General features: G+C 41.9%; 3 protein-coding genes and 3 non-coding genes across 11 annotated transcripts; 1 reads left to right on the forward strand and 5 right to left on the reverse strand.

Moving 5' to 3' along the window:
* The first annotated feature begins 132 nt into the window (after nucleotides 1-132).
* LOC134468862 (histone-lysine N-methyltransferase, H3 lysine-79 specific-like) lies at nucleotides 133-3,508 on the forward strand. 2 transcript variants are annotated; one of them, XM_063222769.1, is made up of 4 exons: nucleotides 133-199; nucleotides 573-666; nucleotides 1,075-1,162; nucleotides 2,255-3,506. In XM_063222769.1, the coding sequence occupies exons 1-4, from the start codon at nucleotides 175-177 to the stop codon at nucleotides 2,975-2,977; spliced, it is 930 nt and encodes a 309-aa protein (XP_063078839.1). In that variant the 5' UTR covers nucleotides 133-174; the 3' UTR covers nucleotides 2,978-3,506. The 2 variants fall into 2 exon arrangements, with proteins under 2 accessions (XP_063078839.1, XP_063078838.1); XM_063222768.1 differs by lacking the exon at nucleotides 133-199 and adding an exon at nucleotides 226-485 and having other exon boundaries at nucleotides 2,255-3,508.
* Nucleotides 3,509-3,726: 218 nt separating this feature from the next.
* LOC134468864 (heterogeneous nuclear ribonucleoprotein Q-like) lies at nucleotides 3,727-17,637 on the reverse strand. 5 transcript variants are annotated; one of them, XM_063222774.1, is made up of 12 exons: nucleotides 17,460-17,637; nucleotides 14,948-15,164; nucleotides 13,709-13,827; nucleotides 13,446-13,553; nucleotides 12,984-13,097; nucleotides 11,053-11,229; nucleotides 9,817-9,952; nucleotides 9,147-9,352; nucleotides 8,374-8,523; nucleotides 8,144-8,262; nucleotides 7,376-7,805; nucleotides 3,727-5,617 (listed from the first exon to the last, which is right to left on the reverse strand). In XM_063222774.1, the coding sequence occupies exons 2-12, from the start codon at nucleotides 15,150-15,152 to the stop codon at nucleotides 5,585-5,587; spliced, it is 1,797 nt and encodes a 598-aa protein (XP_063078844.1). In that variant the 5' UTR covers nucleotides 15,153-15,164; nucleotides 17,460-17,637; the 3' UTR covers nucleotides 3,727-5,584. The 5 variants fall into 5 exon arrangements, with proteins under 5 accessions (XP_063078844.1, XP_063078843.1, XP_063078842.1 ...); XM_063222773.1 differs by having other exon boundaries at nucleotides 3,727-5,620; XM_063222772.1 differs by having other exon boundaries at nucleotides 7,219-7,805; nucleotides 17,460-17,635.
* A 699-nt stretch (nucleotides 17,638-18,336) lies between these two features.
* On the reverse strand, nucleotides 18,337-20,944 carry LOC134468866 (uncharacterized). The gene is made up of 4 exons (XM_063222777.1): nucleotides 20,789-20,944; nucleotides 20,225-20,359; nucleotides 19,865-19,957; nucleotides 18,337-18,728 (listed from the first exon to the last, which is right to left on the reverse strand). Exons 1-4 carry the CDS (start codon nucleotides 20,810-20,812, stop codon nucleotides 18,438-18,440), a joined length of 543 nt encoding a protein of 180 aa, XP_063078847.1. The 5' UTR covers nucleotides 20,813-20,944; the 3' UTR covers nucleotides 18,337-18,437.
* A 404-nt stretch (nucleotides 20,945-21,348) lies between these two features.
* LOC134469558 (small nucleolar RNA SNORD50) lies at nucleotides 21,349-21,419 on the reverse strand. The gene has a single exon (XR_010039025.1). It is a non-coding gene; the product is annotated as a small nucleolar RNA SNORD50 (small nucleolar RNA).
* A 189-nt stretch (nucleotides 21,420-21,608) lies between these two features.
* On the reverse strand, nucleotides 21,609-21,678 carry LOC134469565 (small nucleolar RNA SNORD50). The gene has a single exon (XR_010039031.1). It is a non-coding gene; the product is annotated as a small nucleolar RNA SNORD50 (small nucleolar RNA).
* A 263-nt stretch (nucleotides 21,679-21,941) lies between these two features.
* On the reverse strand, nucleotides 21,942-22,012 carry LOC134469559 (small nucleolar RNA SNORD50). Its single transcript, XR_010039026.1, has one exon. It is a non-coding gene; the product is annotated as a small nucleolar RNA SNORD50 (small nucleolar RNA).
* Nucleotides 22,013-27,977: the final 5,965 nt, after the last annotated feature.

Genomic DNA, 27,977 nt, shown 5'->3' on the forward strand with positions numbered 1-27,977 from the left:
TATTATTATTATTATTATTATTATTATTATTATTATTATTATTATTATTATTATTATTATTATTATTATCACCACAGAGTGAGAACCCTCCAATCCAATAGATGGCAGTACAACGAAAGCTATCAGGGCCTAGTCTTGTAAGGGGGTGGGGTTTTAAGCAGTGTTTTGAAAAACATGGCGGCCACCCTTCTTTACAAGTGTGAGTGTTGTGGTTTATTGTTGTATTTTCGTTTTGCATGGCATGTTGCAGTTAGTCTCACATGTACAGACATAAGGGCCATATGCTCGTGTTTTAATTTATTGCTTGGTTTGTCTCTTTGGTCGATATTACTGTTGTGCTAATGAGCGAAGCCGTCCTAGACAGACACACCACTTGAGTTTTGATGAAAGGATCTTCCACTTCAGCCGTGAAGCACTTCAACACATGGCCATGCAGTGGAATATGCTGCGCATTCTACCCGAAACTGATCGTCATCAAACGCAAAGTGAAGCTAACCATCGACTGTGATCACACAGCCAAATCACGCAATCAAAGAAATGATAGAGATGGCCATGTTTGTTTGTTTTTGCAGGGACCCATGATGACACCGCCAGATTGATCGCTTGGCGTGCAAGCAATGCTGCGATATTCTCTGGCAGGAGGTTGTCTGCCATCAGGGGTTACCAGTAAGTCGGATTTGCCCACCTGTCTTTTGTTTCTCCCTTGATGAAATGTCAAATCGGCAGAGATGGGGAGAGCAAATTGAGGGAAGTCAACTGACATGCATTAATTCTGCACGTTTTAGAGGCTCTGCCCTCTCCCTCTCTCCCTCTCACCACTGAGGTGATTTCACTTGTGTTCACCCATATTCTATAATAAAAGCTAATTGAACAATTCTGATTAAGTGAGCATAAGCATCTTAATCCAGGACACAAATGTATTGCATTAGTGTATTTTCAGAAAATTGTATGCCAGTAACACATTAAGAGCAATTTTCTCAGTTGGCATGTTCATGTTTATGCTCATGTATGCCCATGTTGTCTTGGCACTTGTATAATTGTTGCGCACGATTACAATGGTGTTTTTCGTCACAGGTTGTTTGTGAAGGAGTGTGGTCTCGAAGGGATAGTGTCCCCTACATATGTCAAGAAGAAATGGGAAAACCTCAAGCAAAAATATGTGGTAAGTCTTGTGTATACTGTAGGCCTATAATCAGGGTGCGATTTGTAGGGGGGGATTGTCCCCCCTTCTGGTTTTAACACCTCCACTTTTCCTACAGGATTTTAATATTTGCGTTATGTAACTCCATTGATAATGCTTAAAATCTGAAACTTATCCCCCCTTCTGGTTCTTCAGCAAATCGCACCCTGCCTATAATGTTATAACAAGAGTTTCAAAATGTATTTATTTATCACAACTGTACTGGGGATACATTGTACCTGGTACCCGAGTGGGCTGGACCATGTATTGCAGTGTGTGTGTGAGAGAGTGCGTGCACGTGCGCGGATGCACGTCCCCATCATTGTCCATCCACCCACAGTGGTCTGTGTTGTCTGTGTGTGGTTCCAAACACAATTCAAGTGTCTATCGCATCTGGCTGGTGTCCGGATTGCCATCTCCGATGGCTCTTGTTTGTGAACTGCTGGGTATTCCTCCCCTCAAGTCTGCCTCTTGCATGTGGTTGACAGTAGGGGTGTAAATCACACTATTCATGGCGATTCTATATTGTTTTTTTTTAAGGCCAACGATTTGATTATTTTAGATACTTCAGAATGCGCCATGATTCGATTCAAATCAATGGTTCATATATTTTTTAAAAATCTTACAGGCTTAGCTTTTGTGTGAAATGTTAAATAAATCTCTTGTGGAGGACTGGATTAATTGAATCATGGGCTGTAGGATCGATTATTATTTACACCCCTAGTTAACAACTACAAAATGAGTTGTCATACTGTCTCAGTACGGCAGTGGTTGTGGGGCCATTGATGTAATGGCTAATTTTCATCCGGAGTACGTAAACTTGCTGGCAACAGAAGAGCTACTACTTGCGATATTTGTGCACTTTGTATTTGCTTGTGATGTTGGCTTGATTATGTCCTCTTCTGAAAGTCGCTTTGGTTATAAAGCGTCTGCCAAATGCAATGTAATGTAATAACTTGCAGAGAAGTCGTAACCTACTCCTAAAGAATGTACAAGTATCCCAACACCCATTTGCCACACACATGCATACCCCATTACCGATTTGTCACTGGTTTAATGCTCTCTCTTCTGCAGAGCCTGAAAAGAACAGCACAGGAGAATGGCACCGACCCTGCAGCTGAGAGCTGGAGGTGGTACACCAACATGGAGGAGGCGCTCGGTGGCCGCATCCCAGAGTTCAAACAGTCCTACAACCTGAAACTGCCCTCGGTCTTCATCTCCACCGCCCAGAACGAGATGGTTCACTCTCTGGAACTCACGGTTGACCCCCAGTCCCCCACTCCTCCTCCACACCCTCTTCCTCCTCCTCCTGATGCACCACAACACCACAATACCTCGTCGCTCCCTCCCCCACCCAGCAAGAGGCAGAGGACAGACACTACAGACGTCATGCTAGAGTTCCTGACCAAGCAGGAGGAGCGGGACCAGCAGAGGGACATCGAGTGGATGCAGCGAGAGGAGATGAGGGAGAACGAGGCGCTGGAGAGGGAGGAGCAGCGCGAGAGCGAAGCGGTGGAGAGAGAGGAGCGCAGGGAGCGGGAAGCCATCGCCAGGGAGGCTCGGAGGGAGAGGGAGGCCATCGAACGAGAAGGGCGCAGGGAGAAGGAGGCCACCGAGAGGGAGGGGCGGAGGGAGAGGGAGACCAGGGAGAGGGAGGAGGCACGGGAGCGAGAGTACAGAGAGCGGGAGGAGAGACGGGAACGAGAATTCCAAGACAGACTCGATAGGATGGAGACAGTGTTTAGAGAGAGGGAAGACCGGCTGCTCTCTATTCTAGAGAAATTGGTGAATAAATGAGTGCGCGTTCCAGCGAGAACTCATGTACGCGGACTTCCAAAAAGCAAGCGGCCATGTGATGGAATCACCCTGTTCATGACTAAATTATTCTTTTATGGAAGATGTGTTCACCTGGCTGCCTGCACACACTCAGCACCATTGTGGATTTGAGAGGTTGTGCTATGCTTGTGGTGGACCAGTTGGTGGCCTTAATAGCTTAAATCATGGTGCTCGGTACCAAGAGGTGAATGCAGTTCAGAAGCGCAGGCCTTGTTTATTTGGGTATGATCTTAAGGTAACATGCCGTCAACATCTGTGTAGTGTTAGATTATAGGCTTAGTAATCTTGTGTAGTACTCCTGGACCCTGTACTGTTAAACACTGGTGGAAAAAATAATTTCTTTTCCCTCTTAGTACAAAACAAAGTGTGCTGGATATTGTGTTGTTTAAGACTGGACAATAAATGTTCATCAGCAAAAAGTGGTTTTATTTTACTGAAGTTGTGGTGGAATGTCTTTGAAATTGTCTGATTTGAAATTAACTAATTCTAAGAATCTTAATGGACCGTTGGTCCATTGAACTTGTTTGGACAAATTGGTTTATCTGCTGACAAACTTTTGGGACAAAATTTGGAGCACCGTTGGGCTAAAATGACCGTCCTCCAAGTGGAAGAGAGCTAGCAGTTTTTTGTTTTGCTTTATTATTATTTTTAGGAAGAAACCCATAGGAAAGGGGACAAGTTCAAGAAGTCAATACACTGGTAATCAGCACTTAAAGAAAGTCAATAACTTTATTAAAAATAAGTTACACCACTTAATTTACAATATAAAACAATTTATTTGCAGGAATGCAACACACTCGTTAAGCCACCAACAAACTATTTCTTAAACCTGGCTGAGGGTAGATGACTCCAACTCCCTGAGGGAGTCTAGTGTTTGGAAAAGAAAAGAAAAAGCCCTGCATCTCACAATTCATGGAGAGAAGGAAACTTAAAGTTCAAGGTTGCAGTATCCTTTTAGGACAGGGTAAGTCCCTACTAGTCCAGCTATTGCTTTCCATGAGGGTTCATTCCATTATTCCTCTCCCCCCATGTGCTTGTGGCCTCGTGATGACATCACAAAACGTTGACGACAGAAGTTGCATTCAATATTTCGCAAAAGCACAATTCAAAAGGTAATTTTCTCATTTGCAACTGGGATGTTGAATGGGGGAAAAGTCCCCCAAAAGTTGTTGTGGCTACCTAGGCTGACAGGGAAATGTTATTCTTCTCTCCATGGAAGCGGGGTGTCAGCGAAATGCAAGGCCACAAGTACAGGTCGAGGACAGGAGGTTAGGATAATGGAATGCACCCCATATGCACCACTCCAGATGTATTCTAGAATGGTGACCAAAGGCAACTCCTCAGAACAATTAGGATCGGCTGAGTTGACACGACAGTAATGGATGATGGCTTGTAGACATCATTGTGTAGAAGCAGACCTTCATAAAAGGATGCCTTGTACATATAAAAAGTTAAGACTAGTTATTTCAAAGAGATAACCACAGAACCCCTTAAAAAGTAAAGCAGTTGGCTCTTCTTGTTTTCATGATGAAACACTGAACTAAGATACAACCAGTAGTAACTATCCTGTTGAACAATGACGGTAAGGCTTGATCAGACCCATGACTGTTGACGTGCCCAGTTTAACTGAAATTAGTCACAGACAGCATATTTGGGAAAACAAAAAGTAAAATGGCGATGGGGTATCGAGCCCTGCTTTCATGATGAGGTTCTCTCTATGTACAGTAAAGGTAGGGCAGTTTAAATCCTCCACACTGAGGTAGTTAACCAACCCTTTATTAAAAAAAAGAAGAAACAAAAAAAAATATGACTAGTTCTGAAAAGAACCACATGCCTGGAATGCCTGACTGCTCATGCCAGGTGGTAACACCTTTATCAAAAAAAAAGTAATCCGTACAACCAATAAAAAAAAAGACATATTCCATGATAAAGCTAAAATTAGCACAAAAATATACATAGCATCATGCTCCTCAGAGCCACGTCAAACTTAACACCAGAACTCTACAGGATGATTCTCTCTGTACAGAATAAACCAGTCCCAGCTAACTCCCCCCATAGAGGGAAAACACATGAAAAAGAGCCGTCATGGAAACACAAATGTGTAGGGAAGTGGCAAGACCTCGTAGAAGTCTGATACCTTAAGTGCATCCGATGTTAGCTGGGGCTGGTTTGTGACCTCTTTTATATTAAAAAAAGTCAATCCTATCTGAATTCTGGTCCAACAAAGTGCAAAACAAGATTTTTTTTTTACAAGAGCAATAAAAATATTGAGTCTTGAGACTCAAATTATGCTGTAACTACAAATGGCAAACTCTTTGGGGAAAGACGGGGCGCTCAGGACAATGGGTATAGACGGTGGGTGGGAGTATTGTGACCTATTTAAAACAAACAAAAAAAATAAAATAAAACGTAAGAGTCCAAAAAACATGTTTGCTCCTATGTGGCAGTCTGGGAGATATGCGTCAGTAAGGCTGGAGTGTCTCGTCTCAGGACCGCTGAAGTGACCTTACCGTCACCCCCAGTGGCAGCTCCTGTTGCAACCGTCTTCTACTCCGCACCGGTCCTCAGTCACTGGTCAGGACCATCCTCGACCCCTTTTCCCTGCTAGTCGGGTAACAAAAAGTAGCAATTAGAACAATTCAAATAATCAAAAAGGCCTCAAAGACAATTAAACACTGAAAAAGTATGAAGTGCATAATTAGACCGAGAACATCACTGGAGATGTTGAGACGGTAGAGCATTAAACAAAGGGGATAAAAGAATGAGAAATAAAAGGCAATCCTCATCAACACCCATAATCATTTTCAATCCACATGCACTACTCACTACAGTTTAAGGAAAAACAAGCAGAAACGATGACATTGGCGTCTCACTGGTGACAACAGTGGTGACAGTGGGGGTAAAAAGTTATGGGCCATTCTTTGAACAGCATGCATGCCACCGGTCAATTCAGTTTTTTTAATACTGCATGTTAAAAGAAAACAAAAAGGAAACATGCAAAGCCAGATCTTAGTTTCAAGCCTTTGGCAGATACTCTACAAGACATTTTAAAATCAAGTTTAGTTTAGTTTTTTTGTTTTTTTTTAGAAAGAAATCAAATTGTGCTTCCTGTGATCCATGGTTCTTATGATAATGCCTACACCATCACAAGAATTTTCTGTGGGATTCCTTTTATTTAAATCCCTCTCATTTCTCCAATGGAAGAAGTTGCGCTTCTTTCTGGTGTCCAAATGTATAGTTTTTGAGTCTGAAGGAACTGAAATGATGAAGAATGTCACTACACAACATAGAAGTTGGAGAGAGTGGAAAGAGGATGCCGACTTTGGTGATTACAAATTTGATGGCATGCAAGAGTGTGGTTGCAGCGTATGGCCCAACATAAGCAAACCTTTGTCCTTTTTCTTCCACAAGGAGCTTTAAAATTTGTAGGCAATTTGAAGAGAAAATTTGCCGAAACATAAATTTGAAACACAATTTGAGTTTGAGTTTTTTTGTACACTTAAGTGTGTAAATGTTTATTAAAGCAGACAAAACATCAAAGTACAAGCCAAAATTGTAAAGCCAAAAGAGTCTTCCCCCCAAAAAACAAGACAAACTATTGTGCTAGCATTAACTTTTGTAACATACAAAAAGTTTTTTTTTTCTTTTTATGGGAGTTTATTAATGGTAAATAACAACAAGAGGATATAATATGCTTTATAGCCGTTACCTACTTAAGACACGGAGAGACCAAATAGTTATGAAATATACATGATGGTAGTGAGCCAAATAGACATATTGAGCACATTAGTGATTTTTTTTCTTCCTCCAAATCTCAAATTATAGATCACTGACTGAACACAAATTTATAAACAATAAAACCAGTTTGCCAGAAGCACAGAGTAACTGCTTTAGAAGTCCAAGCGGAATGGTAAAAATGGAAACATTTAAAAACTGTGCCAGATAAATCACCAATTAGTAAACGACAGGCAACCATATGGATTTGAAGGGCCAATCAAATATAAGATTGAGTCTTTATCAGTTGGTTTTGATTTTTAAAAAAGAAAGAAAAAAAGAGGGATTGTGGTGGGAAAAAAAGAAAAATACAAAATAAAAACCAAATAATAAAAAAATAAAACTCAGCCCTACAAGTTTCTAGTTCCACTGTTGCCCAAAAGAATCCTGATAAAACTCCTGGTTGTCAGATTTGTAACCATAGTTACCAGAATGATCGCCACCTTGTAGCGGTTGCTGAGCAATGGGTTGAGAGCCCCAGTTCTGATTATTGGTTTGGCGACGCTTGGAATCTGGCTGGCTGTGCCCGTCAGCTTTGCGCTTTCCTCCTACACTTCCACCGCGGCCACCCCTGCCACCACGTACCCCGCGGCCGCCTCTCTGCTGCATCGGTCCTCCTCTGGACCCCCGCATGCCTCGGCCTGCTCCCGGACCCCCAGCACCACCGCCGCCTCTCTGGGAGAAGCCCCCTCCTCCTCTGCCCCTGGGCGGCCCCGCGCCTCCTCTCCCCCGGGCTGGGGAGGCTCCTCCTCCTCCTCGCGAGCCCCCTCGGCCACCTCGGGCCCTGACCGGCGGAGCCTGAAAGTCCTCGTAGCCTCCGTAGTACGGGTCATCGTATCCGCCGCGGTAGTTGTGGTAGTCGTAGCCGTAGTAGTCGTAGTAATCCTCGTAGCCGTAATAGTCTGGGGGGTAAGAAGCGTAACCCCCGCGACCACCGCCGCCGCCACCTCCTCGACCCCGGCCTCGGGGGGGAGGAGGCATGTGAGGGGGGCCGTAGTAATAATAGTCATCGTACCTGCAGAAGGGTGGAAGTCAGGGGAGATAAGTTTCCAGGGACAGGTTAAGAAATCTATTTTCTCCCATGTTATTTTCAAAGAAAATAGCTAAACTAATGATAAACTATTTGTGATTGTAACAACCAAAGCTGATTTATACACGTGTGTATGCATTCTGGCCATTGTGACTACCATAAATGGATTCAAGGAAAATCCACCGGTTCTACTTGTACCACCTGTGTATTTAAAACACATATTTTCCCTGACTAACTGATTGAGTAAATGATTGGAACATGCCGGGAGAACAGGAATAATTAAGTAAGTTAATTCTGAGGTTACGCCAGCAAGGTTGCCTTACGTTGTCTTGGCTGCTTGCCGCTGGGCCTTGCGCTCTTTCCTCTTCTGGTCGGGGGGTTTAGCGAAAACAATTTCAATCGGTTCCCCCTCCATTTCTTTTCCATTCAATTCCGCCAAGGCCTGCATAGATACACAGATAAAAAAAAAAAATCAAGTTTAAGGATAAAATTAACTGCTCATGGTCCTTTACTGAACCCACTAATGTCACGAGCAAAGATCAGACCCCGTTACCTTCACGGCGGCGTCCCGCTCCTCAAAGTGGATGAAGGCGTAGTCTTTCAGCTTCTTCACTCGCTCAAGCTTGCCAAACTCACCGAAGGCTTTTTCAAGCGATTCTTCGGTGACGCCATTTGCAAGGTTTCGGGCAAACAGAACTTTCACCTGGAAATAATAACAATAGCAGTCAGAAAACAAGCTGGAATTTGGAGCGCCTCAGGGATAGGGTGTTCACCTTTTTTCCCCTTGGTGCTCATCGGTGTAGGGACTCTCAAACTTGTGCAAGGTAGAGGAAATCCAAGGCACTCGAGGTCTGGTACTCCCTTATGCGATTTCCTAATCATGTGATCAGTGTCATGTCACTAATTTGACTTTTAAAAAGTGGCAAACAAGCAGCCTGCTCTTGATATGCCCTGAAGGCCATATGGGCCAAAAACGTGTCATTTTAGCCAGATAAAAAGTATAAAAATAGCAGCCTTGAGTGCCTCGGACTTCCTCTACCATATATAATACAGATAGTAATGTAAACACTATTAACATTCTGACACTCCCACCTTATTTAGTTGTGATGTCCACAGTAAATGCATAAAAAGCCCAAAAAACACATTGAAAGCAGTTGTGCCTGGGCTGACAGCCACAGAGACAGAGCACCACTTAAACACAAGGCTATACGAACACCAGTCGAAGACAAGAGTTTGGATAATGAACCGCCTAAGTTAGAAGTGATCGGAAGTTTAGATGTATGAAATGGACCCTATGAATCCAGTCGTCTGCTGCTACGCCGTTACCTTGGCCATGACCTCTGGGTCGGGGTCCTCGATGGGGTCGGCCCACTCCACAGTGACCACGTTGCCCCAGACCTTCACCCTGCCGCTCATGAGGCGCCGCCGGGCCTGCGCTGCTGCCTTGTGGTCCTCATATTCCAGGAAACAGAAGCCACGGTTCTTCTTCTTGTCATCCGGCTGATGGTACAGGATGACGTCGTTCAGACCCTCTATCGAGAGACAGAGAGAGAGAGAGAGAGAGAGAGAGAGAGAGAGAGATGCGATCAGGTCACACGAAGGAGTTTATAATGTGAGGCTAATGAAGGATAATGGTCTCTGGGCTATTTTTGCAATAAAATTGTTCAGCCAAAATGAGTTCATCCATTCATTTCACCACATCAAAATTATTTCAGTCTTTTTTTTTTTTAAGTGTGTGGAAGTACAGCAGAAAGACCACCAGAGCTGGAGACTACAGCTTCAGAAAAAAAAAAAAAAAAGCCTAGCCAATTACTTCTTCTGCATGCGCTGTACACTTCACACGTTATTTCACCAATTAGCCAACATAGTCACCTAATAAACACCGCACTCTCTTTGGAGAGCAGTCATAATGTTTTCAATCACAGAGAGGATAGTCCATCACCACAGTAATTATTCAATTCACTACAATACAGGAATGCAAGTAGCCTTGTCTCACCTGTGACTTTGGAGAACTCCTCCACTATTTGTTCTCTCGTTTTGTTTTTTGGGATCGAACCGACAAAAAGTCTATTATTCGCCACAGATATGCACACTCCAATGTGTTTCCCGGTGCGAATTTCATGATTGTTAAACTGAAAGATAAAAAATAAGGAAGATCAATTTGCAGTGGGTAAATAAATGTTTTGCATAGTTTACAATGCTCCATTTTTAAAGCTTCATCTTAACCTGAAGACAATAACACTCCAGAAACATATTGAAAGGGCATTACAGGTTAATAAACAAGCTACTTCAAGCGGGAAACAGATACAAGCACATTGGTGAATGAAAAGTCATGTTGAAAATGATGTTGATTAAAATCTATGTCTGTTATGACCACACATTGTCAGGGCTCACACCAGTCAGCTATTGAGCATCTTCGCGATATCACTACGACATTCAGCAAACTGATTGCTCATTTCCCTTCCCTAGCTACCAAGAAGTTGCTACCTCAGTGCCTTCTTGTTGCAAGCCTGTATATTTAAGTATAGTTATTATAAATGCAATGTCAATCCTCTGTAAATTCACCGTGCACAAGCACTGTAGAGAGGAGTCACAAATATTACACGACACTACACCTAGCTAACGCTTTTATCCAAAGTGACGGTTTTTTTCACAGGATATTGGTTACAGTCCTGTGAGCACTTGACTATCTCAGGTAGTCAGCACAAACAGGCCAACTTTACGTTTTTGAAATTTGAGCTAAAGCCCATCTCCTTAACAGTTTGGTGCGGGATATGCCTGACTGAATCCACATACTTTCCATTAGATCACGAAGTACAATACTGGATTTATTATCTGGAGACAGAGAACCAACAAGGCTCTCATCAACGTTTCCCACCACTGTTTCAGTATATCGTGACCTAAACATGAACATTTGGGAGATCGCCCTTCGCAGTTGTCAATATTGCACCGTGTGCATGAGTCTGCATTATACCTTGTGTCAGGCGTCCTACCGCATGCAAACTATGCAGTGGCAACAGATTCTTACACTTAAACTGCACGCACAGGACGTGTATCCCTCAGCAAGCATATCCTGGGCCTTCTTGCTACCGTTTTATTACTCATTTCTACATTTTACAACACATCTTACAGTGGTTTTAACATGCTACTATTTTAACATTCTGTACAGTTAAGTGTCCTTGGGTACCTTGAAGAGCACTACAAATATAATGTATTAGTATTAAATACTTACCAGCTTCACTGCCTCCTGTGCAGCGTCTTTATTGCAGAAAGTGAGGAAGGCGTAGCCCCGGTTGAGGCCCGTCAGCGGGTCCATCATCAGCCGCAGGTCCCAGATGGGGCCCGCCTTCTCAAACAGGGGCACCAGCTCGTCCTCAAACATGTCCCTCGGGATCTTCCCCACGAAAATCTGCGAGCACAGGATGCACATGTTGCAGTCAGACAAGTCAAGCAAGCAATGGCAACAAGGGCAACAGACCTAACCTTACTCCGAAAACAGAGCGTGAACAAAGCAACTGATGTCGAAGTCACATGGGTGTCCTTACTGTACCAATATTGCTTTGTCTGAGAAACAGTTCAACTAGGCCTATAAATTGTTTGGACATTGGCACCATTTTCATCTTTTTGGCTTTCAGCAAGAATTTGAGACCACAGTTAGTCTTTTCTCTAGGTACACCAACTCGGAGCAATTTTGCAATTCGTGGGACTTCATGGCAAATATAGGAAAAAGACGTCCATTTCACCAGAATACTTACCACTGCATTAACCCATTTAAGCCTAAAAACATGCAGAAAACACCTGCTAAACCGCCTGAGCCATTTTTGGGAAAAGGTACTACAAAAACCCCAAATATCTCAGCCTCTGAAGCACACAACATGAAATAAAGTGCATTTAAAATCCAAGATCCTATTCTCGTATTAGAAATTGTTCCTTCAGATCTTACATACCAACATTTTTGATTAAAATATCTCTGCCTGAAAGTGGCCTCATGCAGCTACGGGCACTAGGGTCAATGTTGCGCTATGCAGCAGGAATCAGATCAGGAATGAGGAACACGGCGAAAGACTCAACCTTTAACGTTCAATCAGGGAGAGCGCCAACCAACGCTCATGTTTAGAAAAACGCAGACCATGGCTATGTCTCAAATCACGCACTTGTGTCAGTGCACAGTGCACACAGTGCACTGAGGTCTTTAGTGCATAGTGTCGTGGAAAACATTTGAGCACTATGCACTGTGCCCTCGCTGGAAGTGACGGCTGAGCATGGCATTAGCTCGCCAAAATATTAGTTGGCTACTGTTTACAATGCACAGCGTCTGGTGCTTGTATTTCCATGTCCTTCACCCCAAAGGACAACAATCAAACATACAGTACTTTGGTTGGCATGAAAACGTTGGTGTCCCATCAACATTACTTACAGAATTAGGAGACTGTTGACCAAACTCTTCTACTGAACTGAATGCCACATTTCCTCCATGTCATTGTCAACATGGCCGCCGTTTTGTGTGTGCGGTGTCCATCATTCAAGCACTGCATTTTTCCGTCATTGTTAGGGGATCATCCTGGCACTTTCAGTGCACTGGCTCAACTGAAATTTTCAGTGTGAGCGCCCTAGGCACTGAAAAACAGTGCCCGAAGTGCACAAGTGCGGCATTTGAGACACGGCCATTGTATGGGGCACCTAAGTCACGCCCTCTACTTCCTGGTTCATGGGGCATGGGGAGTCAAAAACTAATACCTGGGCTTGAAATAAGTGGTTTTCGACACCAATCCAAACCTTGGACCTCCACCTATGCACCAAGACTCGCCTCGTTCACCTCCATTCAATGTTTTGCAACTTATTGCCCGATGAACCAGGAACCAGAGGGTGTGACTTAGGTGCCCCATTGGCTGCCGCCTGCTGCCGTCAAACCGAGTCATAGCTCATTACATTTTTTCCGCTTAAGTTCAACTTCTCTTGATGCCTTTTAGGCCCTCGACGCTAGAACCACTTTCGCACCTTTCACCGCTCCTGCCGCTTGTTCTTCCATACAAAATGTATTACTTCTGCTGCTTCCCACGCCCGCAATATGATCCTACAGTTACAGCATGACCGTCTGGGCCAGCTCCAGGCCAAGTCAGCCCAGTCCAAGAGGATATAGAGATGTCCTGCCAGTGTTCTCACCTCTGTGCCAACATGGGGCTGAAGTCCTGAGTACACTGCCTCTGGCGGGGGGCCACCGTACTTTCTCTGTCCCGTTGTCACGTCCAGCGTGTAGCCAGTTCTGTCCAGCAGCTCCTGACAAACAACAAAATCAAACCAGACTGGCCATCAGAACTCTGGGGCCCAAGAATAGGGTGGCAAACCATTAATCGACTTTAATCAATTAATGCGCTAATTGATTAAAAAAAACATTAATCGATAATTTGCATCCCTACCCAAGACAAATCATTCACAATAAATAAATATTTACAACTAGTATTAATTGCAGCTGCAGCACCAACAGTACAGAAGAGATATTGATATTTTGTAGCCAATTGAGAATTAAGGAATGAATTATAAACTTTGATCATCATGATTAGATAAAAGCAGGATATACAGTGCAACTTCAGTAACCAAATACACAAGAGAGGGGGAAAGACCTACTTTTATTTTTGCTTCATCTGGTCCTTTACTGGAATCTGAAACTTTGGTCCCCTGCTTCTCCCGTTGTCTGTACGTCTTCATCACTCCACACAAATAGGCACTTTTGTTCTATGGGGGAGAGAGAATGATTTAGCCATTTTTCTTTCAAATGTTACCACAATATAATAATCATCATCATCTCACATCATCTCTCTCTCTCTCTCTCTCTCTCTATATATATATATATATATATATTAAAAAAAAATGAGCCAAATTGAACTTACTTGCACATGTGAAAGGTCGCTTTCCTTAAACTGAACGAGAACTTGTAGTGCGGCTTCCTCGTTGAATTCTTTCAGGGCCTCTATCGCCCGCTCATCTAAGTCACTGTGTGCTACAAGGCCTGTTGTGGAAGGGAGATGTCAACCATGAAAATAAAGCTCAGAGGAGGCAAAAATCTAACAGGGTTTCCACTCGTCTTTAAGAAATAATTTTCCAGGAGGTTTTTGAGATGATTCATAATGTTGTTTGCCAGAGGTGGTTATAGCCTCCTGATGCATTTAAAGAGGCACTAGGCAATTTGAGTTAATCAATCACCTCCATGAATCATGCTTGGTTCAGAGGAGATGGAAATCTAAGCTAATATTGACAAGTAGGTGGGATCTTCAGGGATCAGCACAGCACAACAAAACATTTAGGCTCAGAAACTAACCCATCATTAGGCAGTTAGTATATCAGTTACTGTTAGCAATCAAGTGATAATAAGGGCGATCAACGCCACCCCCCAAAAAATTGGCACAATCATTGACTATCCGTCTCCCATCTTAATAATTACGATGTAACTCAAAGGAATGAGAAAGTCCAGAAAGGAGAAATGGCCCACATTTGGGCCCAAAGAAAAAAAGAACTCACTACAGTACAAAGAAAGCACAATGGTTAGGTCTTCCCTAATCTTGTGTAGTCTGCACACCCCCAACCCTCCACACACACACACGGCCTCAAGGCACACACAGTCCTCCTCTGCTGATTAGCGTGGCTGTTCACAGTGAGCTCTTCGAGAGAGGGAGAGGGGTCACATCACCTGTCCTAGCATCAGACAGCTGCTGCCATTGTTCCTTAGCCTCTCCAGCTGGTCCTCTCCTCCCCGGGGACTAAAACTAAGAAGCACCTCCAATACTGAGCACCACCCCCCAAAACAACAGCAGACTAATCTAGACTGTGCCCCCCACCCACCCACCCACCCACACTTCTTTCTTTCTTTCAATGCACTTAATCTGCCCGCTGAGGCTGCCAAGATATTTTTTTTGACAATTGGCAACAGCAGATCCTCATTTTTTTAAGGCAACTGCATACATTTCTATGGCTATGTAGAACATCTCTATGCTCCCCAATCTATACTCACAAACTAAAGGCAGATCATCATGGATCCAGTGAGGCAGATCAATGAAATAGAGAGCATGCAATCTCATGGTAAAGCAAAAAAGGAAATAAATTGTGTGCTTCTTTAATTAGCACAGACTTACCTGCTACGTAGATTTCATCTAGCTTTTCAGCAACCTTCTCTGGTAAACCAGCATCTAGTAACGTCTGGAAGTGTTCAGAATGGGTAACAGCAGCAGTGGTGTCCATGGGCTCCTGCTCCGGCTCTTGCTCCTGTTCCTGGTCATGTTCCTGATCCTGCTCCTGCTCTTCTGTTCCATTCCCATTAACGTGTTCTTCAGTTGCCATGTTTCCAGCAATCTGTTTCAAAGTGCCACACAAAATCATGAGTAGAACAAATTTTTAAGAAGTTGAATATGACTTGTCACACTTTTTGTCCTTAGTCTCGGTCAGGACTGGAGTGGTCATCACAGGAAATCAACTCTCAACTTGAAGCGATACGGCATCATTTCTGTTTTTTTTTTTTACAACCGTCCTTCAGATTAACATTTTTTTCCTTTCTTCTAATTCCTTCAGCCATTCACTTAGTCTGTTGATGCTACTTCTAGTTACAAGATAGAAATTACCATTGAATCTCATGAGACCAGCTAGCTGGACCTTTAAGATTCAATGTAATATGCTACCTTGGAGGTAAAATCTGCGCTGCGATGACCTTATTTCCATAAATGGTACAATATCGCTTCCATATAGGTTGATTGACTGCAATTCAATAGGTATTACTGTATTTCTACACCAGGAAGCAAAATCCAGCAGAAATCGCGGGTAATCCAATGTCACTTGATTACTAGCCGTGTTGTTGAGGGAGAAAGAACCATCTAACATCTATTTGGGGTGTTTTTAAGCCTTTCTACCTGCTCAACTGTACAGTACACTTACTTTACTACACAATGCATGCATTTTACCTGGCTGCCATGTAACATGGAATGTTAGTATTGGCTCTTATATCTTAAAATTTACACATATGGGGCATTTCAAACAGTATACAATTCAGAAAACTCGCCGGACCTTTAAGTTAACTGTGACAAATTCCCAACAGTGAGGAATAGCCAAACCCAATGAACTCCACAATATGGTGTGTGATAACAGCACCGTGATTTCAGTGAGCTTGCTAGCATGTAGTCCTAGCAACAGACCTCGTAGTTGTGTGCAAGTCACAAGCCTACTAGCAGCTTTATCGCTTTACCACATGCGTTATTCTAACATTTATTTGAGCTCTGAACTGGAGGTACAATCAATCAGATTATTCTAGCCACATGGAAGTAAAAACACTTCCAATTCGGCATGTTCACGCTGCAAGATAGGTTAAATGAATGCAGCGATGAATGCTATATAACATGTCATGTTTATTCCACCCATTTCAAGTGAATTTATATGCAATACCACCGATTTACAATCTCATCCGGATCAACATGCCCACTGCCCGGTGATACGTCTCTATACTTGTAAATTCAAAGCAGCATACCGTATATTGGGCATACAGACTGAGACTCCCAACGGAGTTCGCTCCCGGACGTGCGGTCCCCGGTGTTTCTATCACTCCCGGACTTGCGGTCCCCACCCGATTATATTTCACGTATTATCATATACTGCCACATACAAGCAATTTAGGGTTAGGTTTAGGTTTAGGTTTAGGTTTAGGGTTAGGGTTAGGGTTAAGGTTAGGGTTAGGTTTAGGGTTAAGGTTAGGGTTAGAAACAAAAAACTAACATCAACAAGATAACTGGCTCCGTCATATGGCGGTGGTACCGATAGTCTGGCTAGTGGGAGCGAGATGAAATGGGAGCGTCCTGAGTTGGGAGCGTCAATCAGGGAATCTTCTCGCTGCAAGATAGGTTAAATGAATGCAGCGATGAATGCTATATAACATGTCATGTTTATTCCACCCATTTCAAGTGAATTTATATGCAATACCACCGATTTACAATCTCATCCGGATCAACATGCCCACTGCCCGGTGATACGTCTCTATACTTGTAAATTCAAAGCAGCATACCGTATATTGTAGACATGCTATGCGAGCTAACGTCAACCATGGCACAATATGAGCTAGCTTGCACAGCGCAATGTCAACCTCCAAGCAGTGGGGAATGAACACCATAGCTTTACCATCTCACCAATCTACCAAGTAAATACACCCGCATATACAGTGCAATCACGAAGAAAAGCTGCTAATGACTAAACAATCATCGGGCCCTCATCGATTTGATTAGAGCACCAATTTGAAATCAGACTTGTTTAGCAGACTAGCCGGCTAGGTAAATTAGCCAACTAGCATCCCTACAGTCAGTGTACTTCGCCAATAAACAACAGTCAGAACCTCGCTATCTTTGAAGTATCTGCGTTCAGGATAGAACACTCACAAAATTCAGGGTCACTACCCCGTAGAATGTGTTTTGCAATCAAGAGCGCACGCCAGAACCTTGCAAAAACCAACACGACCAACGTGCCGCCACATTTGTGGAGTCCATTTTCAAAAAGCCGGGTGGCTATTGCCACAGAAGACAAACCACTTCTCACATTGTTTAGAGATACTACAACGATGGTTAGCAACACGATGCAGTCGTAAGTGGGCTTTCGCCGATAACGGACAGTTACCTTTCGATGGCTCAATAAGGTGCACAATGCGGATCAGCTCAATTTTGGCTTTTTAAAATGAAATAAACTGAAACGGATCCACGACTCCCCGGCGTAAGTCCGGTTGGGTTCTTTCACTTCGGGTGATGTAAAATGGCGGATACATTCACGCCAGGATTTCTCACGCATCTATGGGGTTTCTGAGACAATCATACACGGGCTCACAGTAGTCTCACAACACGGGAATCTTAGATAGTGCCAGACAGCACCAATGCGGGTGGTGGAGTCTGTCAGACCCCCTTTTTTATTTTTTCACCTAATTCTTTCAAGTTTTTATTATCGTCAACCTCTGTTAGTTTGATTGCATATGCCATGCCCATAGAAAAACACGCAAACAAGATCGGCCCACAAACAGAAACAGATGAAACACGGTCCGCGCGCACACCAAAATATTGACGCAAAATAGCCTAAACACGGCAGGGGAAAACATGAATTTGTTAGCACCTAGGCTACTCTAATCTGTTTTTTTAGGTAGATATTGAAACTGGCCCAGGCCCACCCCATCACCGGCAAAAGGACAGACTATTTTTGTTTTTGTTTGAATGTGTTTTCTTTAGACCTAGTTATTTTCCAAAACATGTTAAACAGGTGTTTCCTTTTTTATTTGTAAACACATTGTGATGCCAAAACAGGTAACAAATTCATACATGTGGGAAAAGGCATAAACACAAAACTGACAACAAATAGGCCATGACAAAAACAAACAAACAAAAAAGATCTGGCGGCAGAGGGTAGCCAGCAGAGGGACCAGTTTGCACTGTTGCATCAAAAATCCACTGTTGCATGAAAATCTTATGCAAGAGCCTAAAGAACAAATGAAGAGCCACAGACGTTTGCTAAACCAGGCCTATTAGGCAAAATACTTTATTGACGATATTATCTCTTGTTGTATTTTTTACTATTTGTTAATTGCTTTAATTGCTCCATGTTCTGAAAAACTCAAAAGTCAGAGTCAGAGTTAGAGCTGGAACTGGAACTAGAACTTGAAGTTCGAGTAGAATCTGAGCTTGAGCTTGATGAAGTGGAGTCAGAGTCGGAGTCAGAGCTGGAGGAGCCGGTATTGTTGGAAAAGTATCTTTCTGCCACCACCTCAAATAACTCCCACAGCAGTTCTAACTCCGAACCGGAATCGGAGTCAGAGTCGGAGCCGCTCAGGCTTTGCTGGTCGGCCAGGGTGGACCACAGCACGTGTCCTGTGGTGGTGCCATCACCAAGCTCAACAGTTCTTATCTGTGAATGCACACACCAAAGACAATCGAGTGGTAGTTAAAGCAATGATGGGTGCCTGGCAGTAATTATGAGGGTACTTGCAGCTCGTTTTATGAATTGCATTGCGTTATCTTGTCCCCCATTTTATTTAATCTTCATATGGACGAGCTGTCCAGACGATTAAATGGCTGTAACACTGCTTGTATGATTGGTGGCATACTGGTCAAACATCTCAATGCAGATGACCTTGTGACCTTAGTTTGAGTAGAGCAGGGCTGCAACAGTTTCATCATGTTCTTCTGACTATGGTTTATAATGTGAAAAAGTATAATTCCAGCAAACGCACCCGTTTGCTCAAGTATTGCACACACTCTACACAGCACATCCCTCAGGTTCCCAGAGGAGGGAGTGCTAGCCAGATGTTTGAATCTGTATGAGTAAGCACACTGCACACACTTAAGAAACATTAGATATCATTTTACACACCAGCTGGATGATTCCCCCAACAATGTCATGGTGGCACCCTCAAATCTGATTGAGTAGCACTATACATCTGGGCTGAGTGCATTGAATTCTAAACTTGTTTTTGTTTTGTTAATTGACCAGGTCCAAGTGTGCCTTTGCACTGCCTTGTGTGGATTTGGACAAGTGTAATAAACACAACTGAACAAACAGAATTTAAAATCCATCCCTAATAACTTTCAATGTTCATGACAAACCAGTGTTGCTGCACACAAGATAAGTCAATGCAATATACAAGGTTGCCACATGTATTTATACTGCTCAAAAATAAAGGCAACACCAAATCAATGCAATGGGTCTATGTAACAGAGTTTATCCATCTGTTATACCTACAACTCAAAGTGCATCACACAATTGAGATCATATTCCACTATGTGATTAATAGTTTTCAACTGAAACACATAATTGGCATTTTAACATTTCCTTTAATTTTAGCAGTACATTCCATTTGTGTCATTACCACCACCAACAGTAATGGAAAACCATGCTTCAGGGGCACACAACACATTTGGATTACGGTAAGCCATTTTGAAACTGAACAAGTGGTACTACATTCATTGTGAGCTTGCATTCAGGTTGATTGAAACAACTTGTTTCTGCTTCAGGCTTATACATCAGCACACTACAATCTTTACCTGGCCTTGATCACCCAGAGCCCGCTGATCCGTTTCTCTGATAGGTGGGTTTGCACGGCTCTCTGGCCTGCGTATGGGATGAACGATTGCAACCTGTGTATTCAAACAAAAACCTCATGAGCATGTCTGTTTTTAGATGGATTGTGATTAGACCAGTGCTTCTCTTGTATTATGCAACACATCTACAACTACACATGTAATAGTTTCATTCATCTTGTGACAACCTTAATTTCTTAAAGCCATCCTGCATCCAACATGCTGCCTCCCAGCAGTCACCATCAGTTCCAGGCAGCCATCATTAAGGAATACGTAAACTATAATTTCTGCACATCAGAAAATGTCAGCAGTTAGAATCTACACCTGTCGGGGAACTTCCTTCCTATTCCAAATGTTTTGTCTCAGTGGTTTGTTGCCTGAACTTGAATCACTAGTGCTACCCAGCACTATGCGGTCACTCCTACAATCCAGGAGAGCTCTGGAAGGCCTTGCTGAGGGCTTGAGGGGGAGAAAAATAAATCAAGACTTAGATGTAAATCTACACCTGCAGTTACACACTGATGAATCTATACCTAGATATGAAGAGCTCTTTTCCAAAAAGATATATCCATTTTATAGAATGTTGCGAAATTTACATTTTTGTATTGGGCATTCCACTGAAATGCATTGCAAAATGCATTTTATAGAGGTTTTAAAGTATGTTCTGAAAATATTTGAATGGCAAGAATTCACACATAGATGATAGGACATCTTAACAGTCAATCCCAATATCAAAATGCAAAAAGTCAAAAGTGGTGGATATAGCGTTTTGGAAAAAAGCTCTTCATATATATACACACGATATAATTACATTCTAGTAAAAAAAAAAAAGAACTCATTTTCGAAATGGTTTTAGAAATTAGAAAAAAAAGAAAAATAAACAATTACCTTTAGATTTCTTATGGTCTCCATTTTGGGACATGCCAAGTCTAACACGTTACTTCAGATTAAAATATTCCATTGTACTAAAAGCTCACTGCCTGTAATTTGTGTAATCAACTGTAGCCAATTTATGCTGAGTGACTACAATGCAAAATTCTATTGCAGACTTCACAACTTTTCATGACATCACAATCCTTACATGATACCTTTTCACATTCTAGAACTACAACCATTGTCTAAAACCAACCAACCCTCACAAAATACCACAGGACATTTCAAATCCAAAGTTTTGTTTATTTCAAATAACATGAAAACTGTTTACAGAATAGAAAAAAGTTTGAGAGGTTTGGAATTTGAGCAAGTGCACTTCAGAGTACAAACACAGACCAATGAAAAGTTAGGAAAAAAAAAAAAAAAAAAAAAACACCTTGCAACACCACTTATGGAAGCCCCTACTGTTCATGGATTGACATTTGACCACGATGACCTGAGGGAAGACAAAAAACTTGAATTGAGACTGAAGTTCAGGGACAGTACCAAGACAAACTTGACATGTAGATTGCTACATTTCAGAAGTCAGATCCGTGAGGATTTCATTCACATAAAATCAGGTTCGGGATAAGATTCATCCTTAAAGCATACATTATATTCAGTAACTATGGCCTCAAACAGCCACGGTGTGAGACTGGTACTTACTCATGGAGGTCCACTGCCAAATCCACACCATCTTGTCCTACTCCAACTCCATCTAGAAAAAAAGCAACCCAAAGTCAACACTCTTGAGGTTTCACAACTTTTGGACCAGACTAAACCCAAGGTAGGCAACATATCAGAAGTCAGATCCGTGAGGATTTCATTCACATGAAATCAGGTTCGGGATATATTCATCCTTAAATCATACGCAGTAACTATGGCCTTAGGCAAAATATGAGGCTGGTACTTACTCATGGTGGTCCCCATGCCAACTCCATCCACCATGCAGTTTAAACTGGTTCTTCTTGGAGATCACCGACCAACATCACCACAGTTCTGGAAATTAAGTCATCCAGTGTCATGGGCAAGGTTCCCCTGAACAATTCAAACCTGCAGAAAAAGTCAAACTTAATCCAATATAAACACCTATAAATGACCAAAATGAGAATACACAAAACGAGGTTGCATTTCAGAAGTCAGATCCGTGAGGATTTCATTCACATGAAATCAGGTTCGGGATAAGATTCATCCTTAAAGCACAAGCTCTACTAAGTAACTGTAGCCTCAAATACAAAAAAAAAAAAAAAAAGGTGAGTACTTACTCGAGAGGATCTGTGACTACATCTACACCATCGTGTCCAACTCCATCTAAAAAAAAGGGCAAAATGTCAGAACTCTGATAACTTTCGGACCAGACTAAACCTGAGTCTGGCTACTCTACATTTCAGAAGTCAGATCTGTGAGGATTTCATTCACATGAAATCAGGCCTGGGATATATTCATCCTTAAAGCATACATTATACTCAGTAACTATTAGGGCCGGGTTCAAAAGATCAAATCGAGATCCAATATCGATTCACGTTTGAATATCTATTCACAACTTTGTGAAGATCATTATAGGCGCTATTTTTTTAACCACTTTCTGTAGCCCTCTTCCATAGTTTCCCACGTAGTTCACATACCAAGGTATTTCATGTTTGTGTGGGCATCAAAGACATATTTAGGTTTTTAAAACCGGTATTGGAATTCTAGGCATACATGGGTTTAAGTGACAGCCCAGCAAAACAAAAGATCGATATCGAATCGGATCGTGGATTGAATCAGATCGTAATCGAATCGATCCAGGAACATACCTGCAAACTCAGGAAGGTTGAAAAAGGTGACAAACTAATCGCGGCGCCGCGGCAAACCCGCGAGGGCCCCCCCAGCCCCCCCCAACCCCCCGCTCCGCCACAAAAAAGAACAGTTAAAAAGACGATATTACAAAGCGGATTCCAAAAAAGTTGGGACACTTGGTATTTTGTGAATAAAATCAAAATGTTGGCATTTTCAAAACATGCAATCCATGCATAAGATGCAAAATGGCACAAGGTCAACATAGGAACAGTTAAAATGAGGCAAAAGCATTTTTTTTGGGAAATATGTGGTCATGTAAAATTTGACCCATGCAACAAATCTCAAAAAAGTTGGGACAGGGCCAAAAAATGTTGTAATAGTTGAATAATTTAAAAAAATAACACAAGGAGGAATATTTTGAAAGGAACTATAATAACTGCCAACATGAATGCACAGATAAAATACCATCACAGAGAGGCTGTGGCACTCAGAAGCGAAGATTTTGAGGGACTAATTACTGATCTATTACACAGAAAGATTGAATTCTCAAAATTGCAGGCATATAAGGCCTATTTCTGTAATGTAGAGTTCCGTGAAATCATTGCACGAGTTATGAGATCATGACATACCCATTGTCAATAAGCAAACTATGACACTCCAACAATGACAGCTGTTGAAAAAATGATCATAAACACAACACTTGATTAAGGCACATGATATAGAGACATTTAACAGTACTGCAAGTGGCAAAGCTCATTCTAGATGGACCTAGGATACATGTGAAACTGTCCTCTGATTACAGAATGGAAAATATTTCATTCTTTTTTAAAATCATGGAGTCATGCACCCTCCAGGTTATGAAGAAAATGAATACTTCAGCTTGATTTAGTGGTCAGTCTGAAAGACTGCATATATGATGGTAAAGGGGTGCAGAGATGCCTTGGTTATGGTCTTCTTACTCATGTAGAGCATTAAAATGAGGGCTGAATGATATATTCAGACTTTAAACAGCATACATAGCTACCAAGGCATTATATTTTGGAGCACAGTCTTTAGATATTGCCCCATAATGATGGCAAATGTCAATCTCTACTATGTTCCAACACTGTGGTTCCATCATAAGAGTAAACAGGTGACAACATTGTTTTCTTGCAGTGAGGATATGCCACTTATTAAGCATAACAAGAAGGTAAACAAGTCGAAGAACACACCCAGTGTTTCCCATACATTGAGGAAACTATGGCGGCCCGCCATAGTTTAAATTTGGCCGCCATAGTTTACGAAAATGTAAAAAAAAAAAAAAAAAATTTTTTTTTACTTTTTTTTTTACTTTTTTTTTAACGATATCCGTTTTTGTTAAAACGATTTGAATTACGATTTTGAATTTCCTTCGCATTTTCCTCCTGGAGTAAATACATCCTATAGACTCTGTATTGGTTAGATATTAGTCCCACGGTAACACAGAATGAGGGGAAAGCATTAGGAAGTGACCGTAAGGGTATTACAGTTGATTCATGTGTGCACACGTGTAACATCGGGTGAGTTACAGAACATGTGCCGTGAACATGACACATGAACATGACACGCCGATATGCGAGGATCTTCGTCCAAATCGCTAGTCGCATGCATCATCGCTAACTGCGTTTACATCGCGTGCCGCGTGTAAGGGAAATGTTAGTTGTTGACATGTATGGAATTCACTTCAATTTGTGCTGTTTCTTGCTTCAGTTGTGGACAAAACGATTGGCCAAACTCACAATAGAAAGCCTTTGCTGTGCTACTGTCCCAGAGAGCTGGAAAAAAAAAAACCTTCATAGAAGAAGTCACACTTAACAGGGGTGTTAACCAATCTCACTCACTCACTCACTCACTCACTCACTCACTCACTCACTCACTCACTCACTCACTCACTCACTCACTCACTCACTCACTCACTCACTCACTCACTCACTCACTCATAGTAGCCTACTATTTACCCATAACAAATGGTGAATTTCTGAGCCCTTTTTTAATTTGTAGCCTATACCACTGAAGGCATGATAATGCTTCATCATATTTTAGAAATAGGGCCTATGTGCCTTTTATATACCAAATGTTTATCATTTTGAAATTGTTTCAGTTGTTTATGACTTGTGTATGACTGAAAGTATCTCTGCATACTATCAGTGCTGCATTGCTTTGTAAAGATAGGCTATTCAACACACTTTAAAAACACACTGAAAAGATACGGCCATAGTAGCCTACTGAAAACATTTTGTTCATAATAATGGTGATTAATAAATGGTGGTCTTAAATTTTCATACTGACATCCTTGAATTTGACTTGGTAGATCACGGCAGACCATCAACTTCAAAAGTAGATCTTGGTTAAAAAAGGTTGGGCACCCCTGCTATAGAGAGAACCACAAGTGCTTGAAAGACAGGGATCAAAAGCCTAGTCAAGTTGTTGTAGTTTACTTGGGTTTGGGAGCAATATAAAAAACCTTCAGAGAAGGGACAGTTGGGATGAGTTTACTAACACTCCCTAGGCTTTGTGTAATATGTTGTTCAGCCCTTTTAATGGGAGGAATTTGGAAAAAAAACTGGCCCTGTGACCAGCACCCCTCATATAGAATGTGTACGCCTACAGATATGTGTGGGGGAAAAGGCATAGCCTACCCTCTAAGACCCTTTTTGTCTATGCGTTAACAATTTCACAGTGCTCTTAAATTCTTATCTCTGCTCCTATTTTGTTTTATTATTGTTTCCCAGACCCCTGCATGAGGGACGAATGAAACTGTGTTGTAAACAGAAATTATTCACTGTACTGCATTTTTTGACAATGACAATGTACTACTATTATACAAGTCATGGGTAAAATCTTATGCAGCCTTATTTCTCAAAATATAAATGGCTGAAATATAGGCCCAGGCCTACAGTTTCTCCATGCGCCAATGTCATACTGTAGTCATTGTTTTGCCGTTTTGCATTTACGCTGCAAGAATACACCCCCCCCCACCCAAAAAAAAAGGCCCGTGTGAGAAGACCCCTCCACCCCCCCCCCGGACAAAATACACCCCGGCTGCCCCCATAGTTTCCAAAATTTCTGTGGGAAACACTGACACCTATCAGTTGAGCTGCTGAAATCATGTCTCGCACATCAAAATATCTATTTTTTAAATAAAATCATGCCATCAGTCAAAGTATTTAAATGTTAAGTCTCCTCCCTTGTGTTGTGTTTAGTCTTATCCAACATAAAAAACATTTTATTGGCCCTGTCCCAACTTTTTTGGAATTTGTTGCAAGGGTGAAATTTTAAATGATCACATATTTACCCCAAAACAATCATTCTGCTTGGTTGTAACAACTGATATGTTGTCTGTATACAATGCTCTACCTTATTAACATATTGAATGTTTTGAAAATGCCAGCATTTTGATTTTATTCACAAAATACCAAGTGTCCCAACTTTTTTGGAATCCGCTTTGTATATATACAAGGCCTACACTACTAGAAATCAGACTTCTGAACTAATTTTATTCAACACCAGCCAATATATGTCTTACAAGCCACCCAGACGCAATTCTAGGTTAAGCTGGGACCCCAAGCGAAAACTCAACAACTACTGTTGCTTAAAGTCTTAGCTGTTACTCACCATCTACTTTGGGGGCCCCAAGCGGCTGCCTATTTAGCCTAGTGACAAGAAGCGCCTCTGCACTCACCACCTGTCAAAATTTAAGTTGTCCTATTTATTATTACCAGCCAAAAGGAGGGAGCACACGGTCACTTGGGGTTGTCTTAACTTTGAGCCCCACTGCAATTGACTATGAAAGCATTTGCTGCTTTTGGCTAAAGAGGGTAGGCTAAATAATAAGGAAATGTATAATATAATAAGCTGTATAAAATAGTGCCAAGGCATTTTAGTGAATTTATGAATGAATGAGAGCAGAATTTCAGCATTTCCCCAATACAATGGTGTTGTAGCCTACTATGAAGAAGCATTGGATTGTAGAAAAAGATAAAGGCAGATGTCATCTAGGTTAATAGGCTATTTAGATTAATTATTATGATGTCTTTGGTTGCTAACATTAAATTCATGATTGCACACGTTGCAAAATGAGTCAAATAGCCATTGCTATGCATTCCTCTCACGTTTATGAAGGTTTCATCGAGTGTGTATCTGACATAAGGGAACCAAATTTAATTCTCTATTAATCTGCCCAATTTATAGCGCAGTCAGTCCCTGCCTACCGTCATTCTAACACATTTTCTCACTCTGAAGTATTCAATAGCGTTTTGGTCAAATATCAAAACAAGCATGAATATATTGCCGTCAATTTAAATAAAGCGAAACATCCATGTTAGGACCGCAGACCTGCTGCCGTTGGGCTATATTTATTTTCACAAGTGGACGGGCTTAGCTAATGAAACAGTTCACAATTCCCAAACCCTGCTGAAATCCTTTACCTTTGAAACGGCGATTTGGACAGCGGTCATTTGTAAAAGGAAGGCGACAGTACCTAGGTAGAAGATAATAACAGGGGGGGATACGCGTGTTTCGCGACCACCGTTTCATCAGCTATTCACTGCGACTGGTGCGCGGTGCCTCGAGTTTTGCCACTAGTAGAACTAGCCATCTGAATTGGCGCTCTGATTGGCCAATGTTTCCCCCGACACACGTTGCGGCCAATGGGAACTACAGGCAGAGATCAATGTCGCTCAACCGTAATGTCTGTAGAACTAGCAGAGATTCTTTGAGTACCGTATCCAGTCTATCTAGTCTGTCTAACCCCCCCCCCCCCAAAAAAAACTCCTCGGATCTACACGATTCACGCAAGTGACCTATTTTGAGATCAAAACGGCGAATTTCGCCGAAAGGTGACAAGTTTGCAGGTATGCAGGAAATTTGGATCGATTCCCAGCCCTAGTAACTACAGCTCCAGGCCACTTTGATGGAATTATGGAAATAAATACATTCATGCTTTTCTAATAATGTTAAACTGTCATGCCCAGTTTTTTAACTATTCCAATCATTAAATTGTTTATTTTTACATATTTTGGTCTTCCAGCTCAAAAAACATGAATTGGGGGATTCGCATCATTAGAATATTGAAATAAAATCAATTTTCTTCATCAAAATTCGGGTCACATCAAATCAGTTGAAATGTGGTACTTTCTACATAACATGCAATGTTCAATATTTGGTTAGGACTGTCTTAACAGCCATGATGCGTTTAACATTGAAGTCAATGGCAGAAAGCGTGTATGGGAGTTATGGAAGCCCAGATATCCTTGATGCTTTGCTGTCAGCTGTTCTTGTTTGCTGACCTGGTGTCCCACACTTCACTCTTCAATATACCCTGTAGATTTTCATGCCACGTTTTGGCGCCAACTCACCAGTTTAATTC

The sequence above is a fragment of the Engraulis encrasicolus genome, chromosome 18 (assembly GCF_034702125.1).
Source record: "Engraulis encrasicolus isolate BLACKSEA-1 chromosome 18, IST_EnEncr_1.0, whole genome shotgun sequence".
NCBI lineage: Eukaryota > Metazoa > Chordata > Actinopteri > Clupeiformes > Engraulidae > Engraulis > Engraulis encrasicolus.